The sequence below is a fragment of the Aegilops tauschii genome, chromosome 1 (genome assembly GCF_002575655.3).
Source record: "Aegilops tauschii subsp. strangulata cultivar AL8/78 chromosome 1, Aet v6.0, whole genome shotgun sequence".
In the NCBI taxonomy this organism is placed as follows: domain Eukaryota; kingdom Viridiplantae; phylum Streptophyta; class Magnoliopsida; order Poales; family Poaceae; genus Aegilops; species Aegilops tauschii.
In genome coordinates this window covers 8,412,103-8,433,237 of record NC_053035.3, presented here as the reverse complement: position 1 = coordinate 8,433,237, position 21,135 = coordinate 8,412,103, and the positions used below count along the sequence as shown (strand labels likewise).

At 46.5% G+C, this 21,135-nt stretch overlaps 1 protein-coding gene across 1 annotated transcript; it reads right to left on the bottom strand.

The window, feature by feature from the left end:
- Positions 1-1,076: 1,076 nt before the first annotated feature.
- LOC109748223 (disease resistance protein RPM1) lies at positions 1,077-17,949 on the bottom strand. The gene is made up of 4 exons (XM_020307257.4): positions 17,800-17,949; positions 16,959-17,056; positions 9,800-9,905; positions 1,077-4,055 (listed from the first exon to the last, which is right to left on the bottom strand). Exon 4 carries the CDS (start codon positions 4,047-4,049, stop codon positions 1,305-1,307), a length of 2,745 nt encoding a protein of 914 aa, XP_020162846.1. The 5' UTR covers positions 4,050-4,055; positions 9,800-9,905; positions 16,959-17,056; positions 17,800-17,949; the 3' UTR covers positions 1,077-1,304.
- Between the last annotated feature and the right edge of the window lie 3,186 nt (positions 17,950-21,135).

Genomic DNA, 21,135 nt, shown 5'->3' with positions numbered 1-21,135 from the left:
TGGATGACCGCTACGGTGACGAGGGCAGATGGCGGTGACGGGGTAGGGCGAGGTGTTTGTTTGCCCGACTATTTTTGACACAATGACACCATGAGCGTAAGAAAAGCTCTGTAAGGAGAGTTGAGTAAAGTTGAAGCTCAGACGGGAAGGCTTTGGTCGTGGGCTGGGAGGCTCTGGCTACTCGGCCTTGTTTCTTCGAGTGAGCTAGCAGGCCTTGTTTGCTTAAGTGGGCTAGCAGGCCATGTTAGAAGTAGGACGGCAGGCCGCGCACCACTCTCATCATCCGTCCCAGCCGCCTCAACAGCCCGCTAGCATTGAGCTGATCCCCGGCCGACGATGACGCCGTCCGCTCCCGACGGCGGCAAGCATGTGCAGGTCTCCGCAAACCACCTCCACCACCACCAGCAGAAGCAACCGCAACCGCAGACGGCTGGGAGCTGATCCCCGGCCGTCGCCCCCCACATCGGTGGCTGTCTGGGCGATCTGCCGCCCCGTCCACCCCAACGGCAGCAAGCAGCAGCCGTTCGTCTCACAATCCAAGATCAGGAGGTACTACTTACTTACTGCACCACACCACTGCTTGCTTAGGTTTTCGGATACGCTCATGTTGATGATACTGCTTCTTTTTTTGCCCATGTCAGTAAGGACGTTGATTTTATATAAGCTATATATATATACAGACGAAAAGTTTTCAGTGAAACTTGAAATTCGACACCAGCGTTTAAATCTGTAGAACTAGTAGTAGTAGTGAGCTAGCATCTCAAAAAGTTGCTGCCTGTCTCTCGACTCTGAATTTTAATCTGGCAAATCTGCTAGGGTGTTCCAAACATCACAAACATAAATGTCACATAATTGAACGATCTTCATGTCACATAATCTGCTAGGGTGAGATTAGGACTGTACCAAAAAAATATCGCCCTGGTGGTGGAAACATAGAGAGAAAAGCGGCAGATTGCAGAAGCAATTGAAAAGGACCGAAGAGTTTCCTGATATGTCATGAAAGAATTTGCCCAGACAATCGGTCTATCTATGACATCAAGCGAATTCAAGCAGCGAAAATCATATATAATGAAAAACTCACTCTCATTTTATGTCCTGATGGCAAGGAAGGCCGGTGTTTTAGGAATTATTACAGAAACAACCAACAATGCATGACAACATACAATCACAAAGAAATTAATAGTTGTTGATACTATTACAGTACCGTAGGACTCCTGTCAAATAATTAAATGTGCGCACACTTACAATGCATAAGAAATCCTTACATTTCTTAATAACCGAGGGAGATAGATTGCTGCTTTTTGCTAGGAACGGAGCTCTGGAACATGCTTCATCTTGTTGTGCATCTGGTTCAGATTCCACTGGGCCTTGAAGTCCTTGTGCAGTCCCAGCATCCAGAGCTTCTTGAGGGTCCCAAGGGATTCAATGCCACGAGGGACCATATTCAGCTCCACGAGTGACACGATGTAGATCCCATCAATGTGTGGAATGGCACCCTCTTCAATATCCAGTTGCTTGACATTAGGCATGCACTTCAAGACGAGTGTCTTCAGCTTAGAAAAGGACCCGGCAGAAAGGACCAATATTGCTGCACTACTCACCCTGTTAAGACTGAGATAAGTTAGAGCTGGCAGATGAGATGCCAACAACTGCAGCGGATCTTCTTTCCCAAGATTACACCAACTTAGAGCCAAGTACTTGAGATTCCTCCCATGGCCCTGAAATATTGGGCACTTGAGTGTCCCATCAGCCCAGCCACCTCTGACGATTAGTCTGTGGAGCTTCTTGGAAATTGGCACTAGTGATAGGAAAGAAAGTTTCTCGTTCTCATCATATGCAGAGAGAAGTAAGCTAGAAAGAAGGGGCATATCTGAGAGGGTTTTGAAAAGGTCGTCACAGTTAGATGCATTAATGTTATCAACCCAAACAGTTTGCAGCTTCCTCATTTTCTTCAACTCCAGGGACAAGTCTTTGCTGGCATGGACGGTCTCAAGAGTTTGCAGTTCTTGAAAGTTGGAAATCATATGAGGCGCTTCAACCCCGACAAAGTATCGGAATTCGGTTTGCTTCTCATCAGCAAACCTGTCTGCTAAGAGATGTCGCAGCTTCTCAATCTTTACAATTCCTGGCGGGATCTTTTCTACTCTTGTTTGCTTGATGTCCAATGTCTCTAGGTTTAAGAGTTTCTCTATGGTGTCTGGCAGTGATTGGACATTGGTACGCCTCAAACCGATGTAGCGGAGATTGAACAGATTTCCTATGGATGCTGGCACTTCGACTATTGCAGAGTCTTGAAGCTCGAGAACAGTAAGGTAGTTGGATCCAGAGAAAACCGAGGAAAGCATGTTGGTAGAGGACGAAGATGCCGCAAGGGACATGATGGTGCGCAGCCGTGGAAATTCCACTCTTGCATCTGTGTTACTGTCAGTCCAACCACTTGATGTCGAGAATCGACGAACTTCTTTATCCATGCGAACCATTTCGCCTGAATCACTCGCAGAGCCAAACCTCTCCTCTTTAGCCACAGCAAGAGCAAGGTCACGGACAATGTCATGCATCTTACATTTACTAACCCTGAAGAGCTCATCCCACTCCACAACTTCCAACATATTCCGGCCGATGAGTTCCATCAGATTTCCCTCAGCCACTTCTTCTGGCGTGTTGTTTCCTTTCCTCATCACGAATCCTTCAGCAACCCACAACCGCACAAGGCTCTCCCGTGACATTGCATAATCTTCAGGGAACAAGCTGCTGTACAGGAAGCAGTTCCTGAGATCACCTGACAAGTCATGGTAGCTCAGATTAAGTATAGCTTGGACATTGTTATCCCCTTTAAACTCGTCCCGAAGTTGTTTGAACATCTGATTCCATACATACTCTGTTGGTTGCTTCGTGGACAATAGGCTGCCAGCAGATATAATAGCCAATGGCAGGCCATGACACTTCTTAACAACATCAACAGCCACTGTCACGAGCTCTGGCAGGCACTCACAGTTTGGGCTGTTGTGGAAAGCCCTTGAGCAAAATAGCTTAAATGACTCGGCACTACCCAATGGTTGGAGTACCAGGCGACGCCTAGGTGAAGCAAGAGCGGCAACATCTTCCTTCCGTGTTGTGATCATAACACGACTTCCTTGGAGACCCTGGAAAGCATTGCACATCTGTGTATATGCATCTTTGTCCCACACATCATCAAGCACGATTAAACACTTCCTGTCTTGTAGTGTCTTCCTTATTGCCTCTGTTAAGTCATAAACATTAGCTTTGGCATCCATGCTAAGAGGAGATTGTGTCCCTTGTGTGAGCCGTAGCTTGGTGAGCAATGACCCCAGCAAATCAACTACATCATATGCCTGTGACACCACAATCCAAGCATGAGTATCAGGGAAGTTGACTTTTTCCCTATCATACACATTCTTCACAAGGGTTGTTTTCCCCAAGCCTCCCATACCAGAAACTGTTATCACCGAGCTTTCTTTATCATCAGTGCTCAACCATTCAGTCAACTTGCTCCTATTTTCATCAATTCCCACAAGATCCTCATCACTAAAGAGTCCTGGAAAGCAGCTACCAGACCGCGTCTTATCAATCTTTGCATGATCATTGTTTGTGGGTTGCACTGTGTCCCTCCAATATTTAGGCAACTCTTTGATCTGCATGATATCCTTCTCTATATCCTCAATTTCCTCGGCAATTTTACTGAAGACCTTTATATGGCGTGAACCTCCGAAGATGTACCGTTGCAGGAAGCCTTCGTCCTTGAGCTTAAGAGCCTCATATGAGTACTTATCAATTACATCCTCAACACGGTAAGCCAGATCTCTTACATTTCCAATCCAACCCTTGATGACATTGTTACTGAGATGTGCTGTGCCCAAATCAAGAATTATATTATTCATGGTCGTTAGTTCTACATTGATTCTTTTGACTTTTGTTGGCAATTCCTTTAGAGCTTCAATCTTCGATAGCTTCTGTACCACATCCGTGACTGCTTGATTCAGAATGACTGCCCCAATCTTCGACACAGCAAGGAGTATCGCCTCCGCCATCTGGTCCTGAAAATACACGAACACCCAACAAGTTATATAATGCATAATACAAGAAGCAGGGATCGAGTACAATAATACTAGCTGATGAATGGATTGTAATAGCATAGCAGATTAAAACGGATAAAAGATGAAGGTGCGCGGTAATAGTGCATATGTAGAACCATTAACTTTGCCAAGAAAAAAATAGCAAGTAGATAAAAATATGTGTGTACTGGAATATTGCTAAAACAAATTAGTAAAACAGGCTGAGTACATTTTGCAGGCATTAACTATAAAACCGAACCGTATCGCCCATGCGTCCCGTCCCCACGGGTGAACACAAGTGGAGCCTCCAGCGTAGCCGGCCTCCCCTCCCTCCCCTTCATCGCTGCCAGGCTAAGCCGATGCGGCTGATGGCAACGGCAGTGGTTTCTCCTCCCTCTCTGTGTTCGCGGGTGCCGCGAGGCACCTAGGCGCACGGGGGCTCAACTAGATCTGGAGCACAAAGGCACGACAGCATGGGGCACGATGCATGTGGATGAACACGGTGGCACATCAAGGTCGTTGTGGAGGGTGCGGGCGGTGCGGCTCGCACAGAGTCTTAGCCGGGTGATTTGGCCATGGTGGAGGCCCTCAGCCATGTCATCGTGCGGGTGGTGGTGGTGGACGACGTCTGGGCATGGGCTAGCTTGGGGATCCAACTTGGTTGAAGGTGGCGCGTGTTTGAGCGACGCGGCGTCCCCATTTGGCTTCCTGATGGGAGGTGTGATGCCGATCTGGCGGTTGTGTGCTCTTGATCCAGCGGAAGCGGCGCGCGGCAGGCGGCACGCCCACATTGGCGATGGTGATCTGCCTTTCGTTCTCTAGTTTTGACCATGTTGACCGCTGGGCCGACGGGCACATGCAGGACTCTATCCGACGAGTGGCCACGAAATGCGCTTTGTGAGGGTTCCTTTCTCCATATCCGGTGGTTGACTTCAACGATGAGATGTAAACTGTGGACCGAGGGTTGACGGAGAGTGGTTGTGAAGTGGCCGCGATCACACATTGTCTGTAGTTGCTGGGATCGCAAGAAAGTGGTGGCGACAACACATGGGTGACGTCGATGATGTTGCGACGAGCACCCGATCTCGAGTTCCAGGTTGCCTAGGCATGACCCTGTGAGTTATACCTGACAATGGCAATATTTTTATGTCGTTACCTTGTTAAAGCATTGCTCGTATATGCTTGGACTGATTCTTCAGGGTGAAAAACTAGATTCTGGCCTTTGGTGGTTGGATCTGGCGATGGCGCTCGAGCATCGCTCCTTTCCAGAAGTCTTCGCCATTGAAGAACCTCGTCGATCATATGGTGTTATGAGATGACTGATGCGAATATGGTCATTGTTGTAGTTTGCCAATCACAGATCTGTCCGCTTTAGATTTATTCTTTTATTCCTTGCCTACACATAGCTTTAATTTAATATGACTTTGCTATTAGGTAGCCTATTTTTATGTGTGTGTGTGTTCCTTTTGGTTGTGTGCGTGCTAATAAAATCCACCCCTTATCAAAAAAGATGTTCAGTTTTTTGGCGAGCCCACCCGCCCGCTCAGCTCCAGATTTTATTTTTCCTCATTTTTGGTGTCGGTGTCCATTTAGACACGTGTTGTCCCATTGGTAATATATTTAAGAAATTTTTCAACATTAGTGTCTCATTCAATAATTTGTATCCAAACTAAGAGGGCTCCAATTGAAGCAACATCAAAACCACAAGCAGGAACATCGCGAACTATCATCAACAAGTAGGTACACCATCACTAGCTCAGTCGTTCATGCACGAGATGAATATGCAAATTCTCTACCGTAAGGCTGGTCATAGCCCATGGAAGGTGGGGAGAATGAGCGATGCAGGAGTGACATGACCTCGAAGAGTGCCACTGGCGAAAGCCTTTCCATTTGATATGGGGTCATTTCCCAGATGGGAGTGCACATAATTGTGAATTTTTTTGCGGGGAACGCACATAATTGTGAGTTAATGACAGGAAGATGCACCGAGTTGCGGCAGCAGGGAGGCTTTGAAGGAGCTATAGAGGAGTTGCAAGAGATTGGTAGGCAGAGAAGCAACCATGGATCCAGCACCTTGGCAAGAGGTTGGATGGACCAAGACTCCATGGCATCGCCTCCTAAAAGGGAAATAGCACCTCCGTTGCTGCCCCCAGCATCTAGCAACCCCTGACTAGGCACAGAACACTCAACATCCATGGAGCCAACAAAGAGTGCAGGACAACACCACAAGGGTGGGATGCCGCGTTGCAGGCATCGCCGTTGACGGCTGACGGTCATCGGCACATATTTCTTGAGCATTCACGCACCACCAGACGCCCAACAACAAGCAAATTAGGGGCAATAGACAAGGGTATCACTGTAGCCTAGGACACAACTCCATACTAGGATAGTGCTCGTCAGTGTAGGAGAGTGACCTTGCACAAGCCCCCACCGGCACGGCGGAGCAGAGATGGAGTGTGGTTCTGGCGGCTAGGGTTGGGTTGCCCTGGTGTCGCGCCTTCATAGATCAACGGGGGAGGTTAAAAGTCTCTGTGTACGCCTTACTCGGCTCTAACATGCGTCGGAATGGGAATGTTTTCCAAACTAGCCCTACATCCAGTGCTAAGGTTGGGAATGCCTCCCCCGGTTCCAATTGACAGCTAAACCCCCACGAAAAGGTATTTAATTGACACATGGCATCGTCCATCGGTTGAGTTGGCAAACGGCCCTTCCAGCCACTCACATGATCGAAGGTGCTACATATTGCCAGAATACCATTCTGCATGTTGGAGGAGATTTGTGGCACGCAGGGGCGGGGGTATGCACCATATTTCTCTTTCGACTTTCAATTTTGAATCTTTTATCTCTTTTGAACCAAAAGATTAAATTAAGCTCCATTTGGATATTCTTGTTTCTTTTGACGTGAGCTTTCAAATAAGATACATTTGGAATTAATTTTGATGAGTTTTTAAAACTTCAGTAAGTTTCAATTGTTGAAACTTGGTTCAAGAGAATGACAACATCGCAAAACTTGGTACGAGCGAACGACTGAATCACAAGTTTCAGAAACAAAAACTTAAAATTTGGCGTGCCCTCATGTGGAATTCAACAACTTTGTAGATCATGAGATAATCAGGCAGCCGGGCACAGCTGGGAAGGTGCGTGCCCCAGCATCTGCGTGTCCTTGCGAGTTTCGGTTCTAGTGCAAGTGAGTGTGTATTTGAAAATTTGGGTTTGGAAGTGGAAGACAGTTCTGCCGATAGCACTACGCGGAAAGGTAGGTTTAGAAATAAAACTCCCATGCGCCATCCCCTGTTTTGTTTGGTATGTAGCGCGGTGAGCAGAACCTGACCCCTATACTACCCATAGTTGGAACGCAAAGTTCCACCGATAGCTGTAGTGCGACCACACGAATAAGGGCTTAAAAAAGAAAGATTCTTTAAAATAATTGGGATATCTCTAAATAGTTTATTTTACAAATCCATTTGTGATAGGAATAGAACATGGTATATGCAATGAACTGAGGGTAGCTCGGATGGTTAGGATTCTTTTGATGGAACCAACCCATCCAAGTTTAAGTTTTAGACTTGCCATATGTGCTCGTATTTTCCTAGATTTATGTCAGAATTTTCGATGACATATGTCAAGGGGAAGACGGTCGTCAACATTTCTAACAAGACTTTGGCATGTCCTACATACTGTCTTTCTTAACAAGAGTTTGGATATGTAGGACATGCCAAATCGAAAGTCCTATTCTGTTCCTAAACTCAAATGCTCCCTCGTGAACAGTAAAATAAAAAAATAGTAAACAAATTAAAAAATTATGAATCTTTTTTGTGGTAAACTTTGAGAAATGTTGTTTATGCTTGCAAAATTTCAGTATGAAACGACATTCGTGGAAGGCGTGGCAAAAATAAAATCTGCGCTCCAAAATGTTTTCAAAACAAGCATATTTGGAATATTGATTTTTTTGCCATGCCTTCCACGAATGTTGTTTCATGCTGAAATTTTTGCCAGCATACTAAACATTTGCCAAAGTTTGCCAAAAAATTCAGATTTTTTGAATTTCTTTACTATTTTTTTTTATTTTACTGTTCACAAAGGAGCATTTGAGTTCGGGTGTAGATACTCCATGTCCATGCCAAATAGAAAATTGATCTAGTTCCAAAAGGACAACAACGACACACTGATACATTGACAATCTAGTTATTTATTCGAATTTTAATTGTATTTTTGAGTAATGTAACAATATAGTTGTAGAATATAGAAATTCTAGGTTGTTTGTTTTTGCATAGAAAAATCCATCGCAAACAAGAAATTTGTAAAAAGAGTGTTAGGGTGCCTTTGGTAGCGCTCCAGCTCCTAGAACTGCTGACTCCATGGGTGGAGCCTTGCTACACGCCCTAGCTCTGCTGAGTCAAAATGCTGACTAATGTCATGTAATGCAAAAATTCAAGATTGAGAGAAGCTTGCCATTCTCGGACCTCAGCAACAAGGAAGACAGAGTTCAGAAAAATTACATGGAAATGCCACCACAAACTTGGAGAAAACAGTTTGCTTTCTCCTTTAGGCCTCCTTTGGTTTATAAGATGGAAATGTCATGGGAGTAGGAAAACCATAGAATGTGAGATGACATATATCTCATTTCCATAGGGAAAGAGATGTCATTTGATTCTTAGGATATGAAATTTTCCATTGAGTCTAGGCTAATGTTTTTTTTCTTTGAAATGTGAAGAATTGATTCCTATCATGCATAGGAATAGGAACCCATTCCTACAAACCTAAGGGCTTAAAATATTATTCTTTCTTGTAAAATTCCTATCCTTTAGAATTCCGACAAAATCCTATAAACCATAGGAGGAAGGTAACCTCTTCTGTTTCCCTTTGTACCCCCCTCCCCCCCTCTTGTCTCTCTCGTGAGATCATGGGACCGATGGTAATCTCTGCTGACCGTAGTGGCCGCAGAGGCACGTGAGTACACACCGCTGAGCTCCGACCATAGCCAACGCCCTCTCTTCTTGCTACACGACTCCCTCACTGAAATCCCCAGCCTCCTCCATTCCGCCTCATCGATTGATCAAGCAAAGGTGGTCGTAATTTGACCCTCACTCCTTGGCTCACTCCTAATCGCCCATTGCAGCCCTACAACCCTCCACCAATTGCCTGTTGCTGACATGAGTCCGCCAAAACCCAGTCGACACACTGCTGCTCGCCGACCTCTTCGTCGACAACATCCTCATCTCCCTCCCACCCGATGAGCCCAACCGCCTCGCCCGCTCCCGACCCTGCCAGCAGCTGTCATCATGCTTCCAAAAGCCTATGACCAACCGGCACCGATTTCCGCTGTCCTTAGTGCTACCTAGCCACGTCCCCACTATCCACATGGGCATGAATGCAGAAGTTGAGTTTTAGGGTGTTATTTGAGGAGATAAACTTTGTGGAAAGCATAGAGAAGCCCATTATACCAATATGTCCTCAAATGCAATCTTATTTGTTTTCTTGAGTACCCAAAAGTGTGCTTTTCCGTTGAAACATAGCCTACAACAGTGTATTACAACGTTTAAGAAAGACTATTCCTATCACTATTTATTCAAGGAAAGAAATATATAAGTCGTGTGGTGAGAGAAACCATAGCACATGAGTGAAAAAAGGAATGTCGGGCATTTAAAAAATTCAGGTTGACATAAGTTGATTAATTTACCAGCAAACTAAACTTGCGAGTATTCAACAAGAAATTAAAGGCGTACCTACTAATGTTACTTAACTAGCTGCAGCCCTTTAGGTGTTATGCGAAAACCAATCTAGAACATTTAGTGAGATCGATGTCCAGTGATTAGCTCAAAGCCTCAAACCCTGCATAAAAAATACACAAAAATATGCATTAAGTTTTATATCTAAGAAAATGTTCAGTATATGTATACATATTTAGTAGAGGTTCCAAAACTTATGGTGAGCTTGGTGATTGATTTTGTTTCACTATTAAGTAACCCCAACGAAAAATTAGCAGTTCAACCCGCTAGCGACATACTACCACCAATACAAAATACATTCGGCATTTTGTTTCATGCGGATATGCATGCCTCCAACCAAAAATGGTCGTGAATGTTCTACAAATGTAGCCCAGGCGGATGAGTTCTTCATATTGAGTCTAGATATGGTTCAACTCCAGAAAAAGAAGATTACTAGTTCCTCCAATTCAAAATACAAGGTCACTGTCAAAAATCCAATTTGCATATATACAATATCGTTATCTCTTCCTGAGAATAATTGATTAGATATTACCTCCTACCATGGTGTTATTAATGCAAATGTTGCATGCGGCCATAGAGAAAGAGACACCACATGCTACATGTTTAATTAGTCCAAAACATGAGAGGTATGTCACATAATTAACCGTGATATTTTTTAGTTGCCTAATTTTTTGGTATTGGAAAAATGGGATAGTGGTCATGTATGGCCGAAAATGGGTTGAAAATTTCTACCTACGGTCTCTAGTTTATATCTAGGCCTTGTGGAACCAAAGGACATGAGGGCTAACAATCGGGGGGCCAGGACTAGGTCGCCGATATGCTGGTTGTTGCCGTTTTAATTCCCAAAAATTCAAACGAAGCCCGAAAATCACGGGACGTAGCAAGTTGTCATCCTAAAATGTCATCAAATGATGGACATAGTGAAGTGCTGAGGCTTCCCGGACTGATTCTGCTCCTGGATCAACAACATTTGCACTATTGGATAGACCGCTGTATTGTTAAATGGTGTCCCAGGACACACACCCACAGAGAGAGAGGGGGAGAGAGAGAGAGAGAGAGAGTTAATTGTATGATAGTTAATTATTGCATCAAATTTTGCCCTTGCCACCACAGAGAGAGAAAGAGAGAGAGTTAATTATATGACAGTTAATTACTGCATCAAATTTTGCCCCTGCCACCGGTCTAGCGATTAGTTTCGACTAAACAATATTTGTACCCATGCACACCTTCCCAACACTAGCGGAAAGTATTGCACAAGTTCTACGGTGCCCCCTTTCTTCAAACAACTTCTATAAGCACTTACATTTTCAGTTATATTTTATTCCCAAAATATAAAAAATATTATCTATCACATTATCACTTATTATCTTGTGCAACAAGCAAGACTAGAAAGGTTAGCATCCTTATTAGCATTGTTGGGGACACAAGTGAAATTTCATTTGTGTTGCCAACGGATGTGTTTGGTTTGAGAGATACTATAAGTGGTTGTGGGTATCCCCAACCAACCGGCCAGGGATAGCCATAAGTTGTGTTTGGTTTGGGTGGGTGTGAGGAGCCACAAATTTGTTTGATTGGAATGATAAAAATGGGTTGGGAGGACTCGTTCACTATTGTTTTAATACGGGACTCCTTCACGGTTGAGGTACACTCGAACATCTAGATTCAGGGTTGATTTATAATCTATTGAGGTACAAAGAACATACATCACATACACACATATAAGCATTAGCAGCTGATTACCTTGGATGAAACAGTTAAACCGAATCCCGACCCCCTCGCACCGCCACCCAGGGCGACGCCGGGGGGGCAACTCCTTCACTCTGCCAGCCCTTCCGCGAGGCAGATCACTACCGCCGACACTGGCCGCGGTGGTGGCGGCACGTGGCGCCAAAAGGGCTAGGGCAGGAGGGTTGCGCAGAATCTACCACGAGGCCGCTGGGGCGCCTCGTGCGGGGTGTGCTCATGCGGCAGCCATGGTGGCGTCCTAGCTATGCGGCGGCAGGCGGCAAACCCATGGCTGGCGAGGTGCTCTGGTGGCATCCTCCGCTGTAATGGGTGGCGGCGGTGGCCATGGATCTGGTGTCCCGGCCAGATCTGTCGTGGTTCGGCTTTGGCCGGCCGGCTATGCGTGATGAGGCCGGGGCGGGGCGGCCGGAGGTCCTCAACTGGCTTTCCGACGACACCGTACGTCTACATGGCGAGGGTGTGCTCGAATCAAGTCGGCGGCGAGATCGTGCACGTCATCTCCCTGTTGAGGCGTCATCGTTGCAAGTTGTGTCAACATGATCGGGATGTTTCAGGGGAAACCCTAGATCTAGGTCTATCGGATTGAATAATGACAGCACCTTCAGTGTCGTTCTCCCTCCTAGGGGCATCATTTTGGAGCAGGAGCTGGCTGGAGGGGACAAGAGGAGGAGCGGTGTTACATCTACCTCAAGGCCAATGACAGATCCCAGCGGCATGGCACTGCGAAGTTTCGGCGACGGGCGCGTGTGGATGGATACGTGTAGGATGGTGGCATTGTTTGGCGCCGTGGTGGCATCGACGGCAGGCCTTGCAAGGTCGGTGCGTCAGTACCTGCTCTGGAGATGGATCGGTGGAAGACAGCGTCAGTGGCCTCTGAGAGTGTGCCGGACTGGTGTGTGACCTAGTCCCGGTATTGTGATTGGGTTGGGGCATCCTGCTTTAGATGTTAGGTTTTGGTGCGATATCTGTTTAGTATTAGGCTCGGACATTGGGCACCCCTTCATCAAGGAGATAGAAGTAGCGACAGGTGTTGTCAAGATAGTGCATTCAGACTTACTGATGCATTACTTTATAATAAGGTCATTGTGAATAATTAATAAAATTGCTGCATGCATCGCCCAGATGCAGAGGCTGGGGGTATATCCTTCTTTTCTAAAAAAAAAAGGCCTTCAAAGTTTCCATTTCCAAGTAATTTATCTACACTTCACGAGTAAATTGCAGAAAACCACTATTTTGAAGGCCCCGTTTGCATAAAAGACTACCTTACATATTTTTGGCAGAAAACACCATGTCTAGTGTAATCTTTTGGCAAACAACACTAACCGGTGTATTAGGGTCGTTTGCGCGCGTTTATGACAGGAGGGGCTCACTCGTCAGGACCTGACTTGCCAAAAAATGCCACGTAGGTGTGTTGACTCTTCCTCCTCTCTCTCCTCTCTCTTGAGCATTACGTCGAGCAAGTTGTGTGCGCTCACAACGGCGGCAGCCTTCGCCGGAGTCCGACGAGGCTGCTGAGCCAGGAGCGCCGACGTGCTGCAGATCCTCACCCCGGTCTCCTCCGTCGCCCCATAGCAGCAGGTTCGCAGCGGCCACCTCCGCTGCATCTGTCCGGGGACAACGCAGAGCCACCGCAACACCAGGTTCACATGCGCCGCCGCCGCGTCCGGCTGCTTCTCCACGTCCCACACAGAACCAATGGGGAAAATGTCGCGCCACCAGCTGCATCCGTCTGTCAACCGCCCGACCGCGCCGGCGACGGCCAGCAGTGGTACGAGCATGCTCACGGACACGCTGCTCATCCTGGCGGCGGTGCTCTGCTTCATGCTCTGCGTGGTCGGGCTGGCCATGGTGACCCGGTGCTCCCGCCTGTGCAACACCTCCGCCTTCTCTGTCGACGCGCCAGGGGCAGTCGTTGCGTCGTGCAAGGGGATTAAGAAGAGGCGCTCCAGTCGCTGCCCACGGACGAGCGCATCCGGCGGAGTTCAGGCGGCCGGGCGGACGACCGCATCCGCCGTTGACTGCAAAAGTCGCTGCCCCGTTTGGATAGCCGGCATCGAGCCGCAGCCGACGCAGAACGAGCATGCATGCTAGCAGCAGCCGCCACAGCCGTACGGGGAGGATCCCGACAGATCTAGTGCAGGCATTTCTGTTTTGAGAGAGAGAGGGGAAAGAGTAGACCAGTCAACGCGCCTATGTGGAATTTTTTTGCCGAGTCAGCTCCTGACGAGTGAGCCCCACATGCCATAAGCGTGCTCAAACGACTCTAATACGCCGACCAGTGTTATTTGCCAAAAGATTAACCTAGATATGGTGTTTTCTGCCAAAAATATGTAACGTAGTGTTTTCTGCAAATGAAACCTTTAAAGTGGTGGTTTCATGCAATTTACTCACACTTCACTTACAAAATCGAGAGGTAAAATTAGCACAAGACGCACGCACATAACAGCCCACCTGAGCAGAGCACACAGAACATAATCCGCCGGAGCAGAGCACAAGCTAGCAGCATCAAGTGCCCAGCCAGCACCAACCAGCAGCGTGGCCTTGCATCCCCTCCCCATCTTTCCGCGAGCAGAGCACAAGCCAGCAGCACCAGCCGAAGAGAGTTACCTCCATCCAGGCATCCACTGGCCATTGCCGACCGTGCGCCGCACTCGCGTATGGTTGTCGCCGCCATGACCTCTGTTGTCAAGCTCATGCGGGAGAGAGAAGAAAGGGAGGAGAGAGGGAACGGCAAGGAAGGAGAAAGCCAGGGCGCCGCGCACTCACCTTCGCTGTGGCAAAAAAACGTTTGACGGCATGCTCGCGAGGGATGCCTAGATCCTTGACTTTCTCGCAGACATGCGGAGCCCGATTTTGATGGAATATTCAAAGTATTTGGCTGGGCATCCCTACTCGCCCATGAACCAAATAGGTGGTAGCCATCCAAAAATAGACTATCCCTATCCCATAGTGGGATAGCTAGCAACCAAATACAAGCAAGACTAGGAAGGTTGACATCCTTGTTAGCATTGTTGGGGGCACTAGTGAAATTTCACTTGTGTTGCCTAAATTTGCCCCTATTGGAAGACATTGTTATATTCATGGATTGATATCTTGGTTTCTCATACAAGGAAGAATCATGTTGGTAGCTACAAACTCCTGCACTTGGGAACTCAAGTAGAGCAAAATGACGGCCTAGAGTTTTCACCTGGATATCTGGAATGAGGAGAGTAACCGCAATGGCGTCCTCTTGAGTGATGTAACACCCATAGGCATCACCGCTGCCTAAACGCAAATCTTTCGCTCGGAGTCTCGCCCATGCAACAACGAGGTACAAAGGTCGCCTTACCAACCCGAGGGAAGGATCGCCGCCACTAACGAGGCCCCCAGATCAGAAACAAGGAGCCGCTGCCGCCAAATCAATGTCAACATTGGGACCACCCACTGCCTCGCCTCTATCCATCCTCACAACCAAGGAGAGGACGGCCACCACTATAGTTGCACGACATCTAAGATCACCCCCACATGTATACCTAGTTTGAGCCCGTCTTGCCTCACCCCACTGCCTGTCGTCGGGGTATATCCATGTCGTACCGTACTTTATCCACCTGCGGTGGAAGGTACCTCCTTCTTCCTTCCCAGGAATCTCAGTCACATAGCAAGGTTGTGCCTACCCTTGCCGGAATAGGGCGCTTCCTTGGCCCCCAACCCCCCTAGATGGATTTGGCGAGCCTGCTAGCCCACTTTGTGAAGGAGAGAGCTCTGTATTAGTTTGTGAGAGAGGACACTCCTTCCATGCCAATGGCCCGTAGGCCACCCGACATGGCCGACTCTAGGAGGAACTCCGTCCGAAGCCGTCCAGCAATGAAGCACCCCTCCCCCCCGCCGCCCCCAAATCCCCGACGCCAGCATCAAGCGGAGAGCCCACAAAATCAGTGGCAGCGTGCTGGATGGCGGCGGAGGTTGAGATGCTGGGGATTGAGGTCCTGCTAGCACGAGACGTAGAGGCGTGATGGAGAGTGTTGGCACAGACCCGGCCTCGATCCGCCGTGTACTTTCCGGCGAGACGCACGTACGAGACGAGCTCGAGTACTTTCCGAGCTAACCGATTCCGTCGGAGAGATAGACGTAGACGTACACGGCAAGTTGCACGTACACACCAAGCTGACTAGCAGGCTGCTGGATCGATTTTCCGTCAACCGAACACACGCACGCATAGAAAATACAAGCTGCCGGCTTGCCTGATCGATACGAGCTAGTTCAGCGGCACACACACGTGAACACGGGACGCCGATGGATGGCAACAGGAGCGTGTCGCTCCTGGGATTTTATTTCTTTTGGTCTGGGTTACCACGATTACACGGGGTACATAGGATTATATAGAAGCTAACCTAGCTAACTACTACGAGTCCTATTCGGTGACTTGTTTCTGGTCCGAGCCGGACACACACTCGTGGTTAATTCCAACAGAGAGAGCGGCCGAGGGGGGTTCCTATGTCGGACCACTGCGGTGCACCACCAGAACGACAACATCGCTCGCCGCATTGCACCGTCCGACGATCAAGTAATCATATGGGTGACCTAGCACCCACCCCGTCATGGCTTCGCCGGCAAGCCTTCCAGCGACTTGGGGGACAGCAGGGGTTCTTTCTTACCCCTCTAATGTCACACGGAAATACTCACGCGGGGCATGAATCACAGAACACAGCACATTCACGGGCATGAAGTGAGAAGTGAAGTTTTAGGGGGCTATTTCACGAGTTAAAGTTTAGGGGAATGCATAGGGCGTGTTTAGTTGCTAGGCCCATTTTTTGGCTTCCTGGAACCTGGCCCGGTAAAGCACGTATGGGCTAATACAAGGTCTAGACCAAATTCTGCAGTTCATTTGGTTTCTTGCATTATTCCCTCTCCTCGCATTGAGCTAATAGAGACCTCTGCGCCGGTTCGGGCATGCATCGAAGGAACCCGCCGGTTTAAGCTTCCCTCCCGGGCCAAGCTAAGGGCTGCTTTGAGGAACGTGCAGGCACATTTCTCACTGTGGTTCAAGCAACCAAACAGCTTGGATTTCGCTCCCAGAGCATGCATGTGTTACGCTAGCAACCAAACACACCCATTATACAAATCTATACTGAAGTACAATCTTATTTGTTGTCTTGAGTACCCGAAAGTGTGATTTACAGTGTTTAAGAAAGACTATTCTAGTCATCATCGTTCAAGGGGAAAAAATGTAAGGCATGTGCGGAAGAAGCCACAGCGAGTAAAAAAAGATCAAATGCTAGACATCTCAACAATTCAGATTGACATAAGTTGATTAATTTACTACTCCCTCCGTCCCATAGTAAAATATGTCATTATAACCAAAATAGGGAGTAGGATAGAAGTGAATATATAACTAAACTTACGAGTATTCAAGAAGAAACTAAAGCTGTACCTACCGGTGTGACTTAACCAGCTGCAACCCTATAGGTAGAATGTGAAGTACAAACTAGAACATCTAGCGAGATCGATGTCCAGTGATGTGCTGAAACCCTGCATAAAAAATATAAGCAAAAAAAAAAGATGCTTTAAGTGTCATTCCAAAGATAAATGTTCGGTATATGCAACCATATTTGGCAGAAGTTCTAAAACTTACGATGATCGTGGGGTGATTGATTTTTTATGTAACCCAAACAGACAAACAAGCAGTTCAACTCACTAGTGGCATACTGCCACCTATACAAAATACATTATGCACTTTGTTTCATGCGGATATGCCTTTGACCAACAGTTGGCCTTGAATGTTTTACACATATAGGAGGAGCTCGGGAGGATTATGAGTTCTTCATATTCCATCTAGATATGGTACAACCAACTCCGGAAAAAGAAGAAGATTACTACATATATATAGTCCACTACTTAAGGTTAGTACACACGCAAGTTCGAGAACTCCATCACTTCAAGATCGAGAATCTTTCTTAAGTGGTCATGTGTGCATAGAGGAAGTAATTAACACACACAGCATATAGCTGGATATGTAAACTCGGAGGTGAAGAGCTGAGCAAAGTTGGGGTCGGAAACTACAGGAAGCCAAAAGTACAAACTCGCAAGAAAATATTGGTAGAACTCTAGCTACATCATCGATCAACTAACTATCCACAGAGGGGTGAGTATATATTGAAGAAAGTATGAGTAAATACAAAGTGGCCTTTATTGGAAGCAACCCGCAGAAGTTCAGAAGGGGTAAAAACAGATACTGGAATAATATCGTAGAAGCAGGAAGAAGAGACGCTAACCTGTAAGAGACGGCCGGAGTGCAAGCGCTTGCGATGGAGAACGTCAGTTGGCCTTGGCCGATTTGGGACTTGATCCAGATGTATATGGGCGCTGTAGTGAACCTATGCTTTCCTGTCGAGCAAGATGCATTTTAATCACTATACTAGTACTACTTCGTGTCTGATGACTAACAGCTCGGAATTAATTCATTAAGTGCTAGCTAGTTGCACATTAAACTTATGATCGCTTTCGCATCTTTAGCTGTACCTCTAATTATCCTATGTGTGAATTGATCCCTATCTAGATCTAGATCCAGCACAAATTGTCAACTCATGAGGGAAGACTTTTGCTGCAATGATTGGCTCTTTGTGCATGTGTGTCTAGTATATGTATATGGAGTTTTCTGCCTGGCGTGAACGTGGGCTCGGTCACCCGCAGTCTGCTGACTAGCTCTCCTTGGTGTCCAGCTTTTTTTCTTTGAAGTGGGCAACAACTCCTTTCCATTATATTCATAACGGAAATACAACAGTTCCTTGGTGTCCACTGTCTAGCTGGGGACAGCATGCAACAATCGCCGGTGCGTTATATTTTCCCATCAGTGGAAGCCCAACTGCCAGAATCGAGATGAGAAGGGAAGTGGTGAGGTGCGGTTCGGTGTTTTGAAATTTGACCCGCATTATTTTGTCTTTTATTTCGTAAGCACCAGCCAGTTTTGAGTTTGTTGAACCTTCAATGATGAGCATTACTCGTAAGCAACGATGCCATGCTTTGAGCTTGCTCAATCATTATTTTTCTACAATACACACAAGTATGTGTATCATGTAATGGAAACTCCAGTAGTCGCCATATCAAGCTGATCGGCGTAATAACCGCCAGTGCAACGTTTGTCTCCGAAAAGGTCACTCTAGCAGAGTCCCCATACGCCCCTCGGCCTGCATAAATTATGAAGCATGCTCCAAATCAAACCGATGAGCCTCCATATTGGGAGGCTGGAGGCGCCGATATGGAGCGGCCTCCATACCCAACGGCTTACGCTGGAAGGAAGTTTCAACATGGCCTCTTCCTCCCGCGCGGAGGCCATTCAATAACACTGCCATCCGTACGTCCGGCGCTTCCGCTTTGGCCAGTGCCACAGCCGCTATTAACCTAGAGGATAAGGGACACCTCCAAGAATCACATCCATCAGGGTTTAAGGAAAAATCAGCCAACAACAACTCTAGTGGTAGAAAATACTGATGTGCTTGAATGGATAAGGGCAAATGGAAACTAGAAATGAGATCAATGAAACCCAAGACATCTTTAGCATGGAGATTGTGACCAAAACCGAACTTGAACTAACCAGGAGATTATGACTCAGCTGCATTAATTTGTTTGGGTTTCAAATTGTTTTAATCTTTGGTTTTTTTTCAGCAAAAATAATTTTTGTTTCGGTCGAGGTCGAGGTCAAGCAGGGGTGCAAGTCTTTTGAAAATACAACTTGTGTATTGTATGTACACAACTACCGCAATACCTACAACAGTTGATCATGTTCGCATAGTCATGACGAGCACGTCTGTGTCACGAATGTTCGAATGGCTATATTGATTATAAACCCTCTCAGTATTGTAATGTACGCACAAAGTATGCATTTAATGTAATGAATAAGGAAGGATATATAAACCCAACTACTTGTCATTGAAGGCGAGGCATGTGCGCACTATATTGTGTTTCAGGGTGCTGGAAGTTAAGGGTAGGTACATACATTAGCTGTCAAAAAATAAGAAAATGACCAACCAGGACGTAGCAAGTCCTCAAGACCTCCATAGTCTACTCGTACCCCTTGATAGAGGTGGATCTAACAATTGACTTTCGACCAGATTTTCTGGAGAAAAGAATTTGTCTCTCATTATGTTCATCCACCAGCAAATCTCGGGTTAATTAGTGCAACAACAAGTATTTGATCTGTTCAATGCCACTAGGCTTACATGTGATTCATTAGTTGGGGTCGCAAGGTCAAACCTGCTGGTAGCTAATGCAAGTCCTTCATAAAAAGAGGGTGGGGATGGAGGTGGGGGTGGGGGTTAATTTATTGTGTACGCTACATGCACAGAGGCATGTAACCCTATGTCCCTACGAGAGTCATGCAATGCGAGTCATGTAGTAACATATAGTGTATCACAAATAATTATCATTTTGGATATATGTCGTACTAGTCAAATTAAGTAAGAGAAGTGACCAGAAATTGATTTGGATGGGTTCTGACTCCTTTGTGTTGGCGGCGCCTCTGCCGTGAAACGTAGCGGCGAGGAATTAGTGCAGTACCGTAGCTGCCGTATGAATCCGACTCCATGTATCACCAATACTATTGCACCATACAGTACTGCAGAGGATCTCAGTACATCTTTATTGGAGATGTAGTTACCTTCCCGAGGCCAGTGACCGATGCCATAGATAGGAAAAATGGTTGGTGGGTTGTAGTTACCTTAGCATGGAGGATTAGATCCTGGAACTGTCATTTCGATGGTGTGTTAAACATAGCTAACACCCCACGGTCGTAGTTGCATGAACGCGCACAAACATGAATGTTCATAGCCAGATGTGGTCGACTCAACTTAACACACAATTTTTGCACATGTCCGGTGGTATCAGTGATTTTATATTATTATTATTTTGCACTGCTGGAATCTGCAGCTGTGCCGAGTGCCTAGGGCTGAAAAGAAAACTAAGTGCAACAATCCGCAAACAGGATTATTGGCAAAAAAATTATTTTTGCTTCGGTCGAGGTCAAGGTCAAGTAGGGCTGCAAGTCTTTTGAAACTGCAACTTGTGTATTGTATGTACACAGCTACCACAATACCTACAGCAGTTGATCATGTTCGCATTGTCATGACGAACACCTCTGTGTCATGCATGTTCGAATGGCCATATTAATTATTAACTTTTATTTATGTTTATGGTTTCTGCATGGTGATTTAATTTGCCATGATAATTTACCCTTCATTTTGTAAGCACCAGCCACATTTTAGCTTCTTGAACCTTCAACGATAAACATTACAACAACGTCATACTTTGAGCTCACCATGTGTAATCATTTTTCCTGAAATATGCACAATCACACATATCATATATTGAAGAAGGAAGGCCATAGAAACCCAACTACATTGACGTTCTCAACACTACACCAAGGCAGGGCATTCAACATATCAACTGTCCAACACAAACACAAATGAAAGACTTGTACGCACCAAAAGTCCACCTATCCAACAGCACCACAAGGCCACCCACCCCGCACGAAGCAATATTCTCGATACCACACCCTACTCTCCTAATCCACCCTGCTAATAACAGCTGTCATTGAAGTCGAGGCATGTGCAATA

What these genes read in the sequence shown, in the direction of transcription:
- LOC109748223 (XM_020307257.4), bottom strand. Translation starts at nt 4,049, where the DNA reads ATGGCGGAGGCGATACTCCTTGCTGTGTCGAAGATTGGGGCAGTCATT.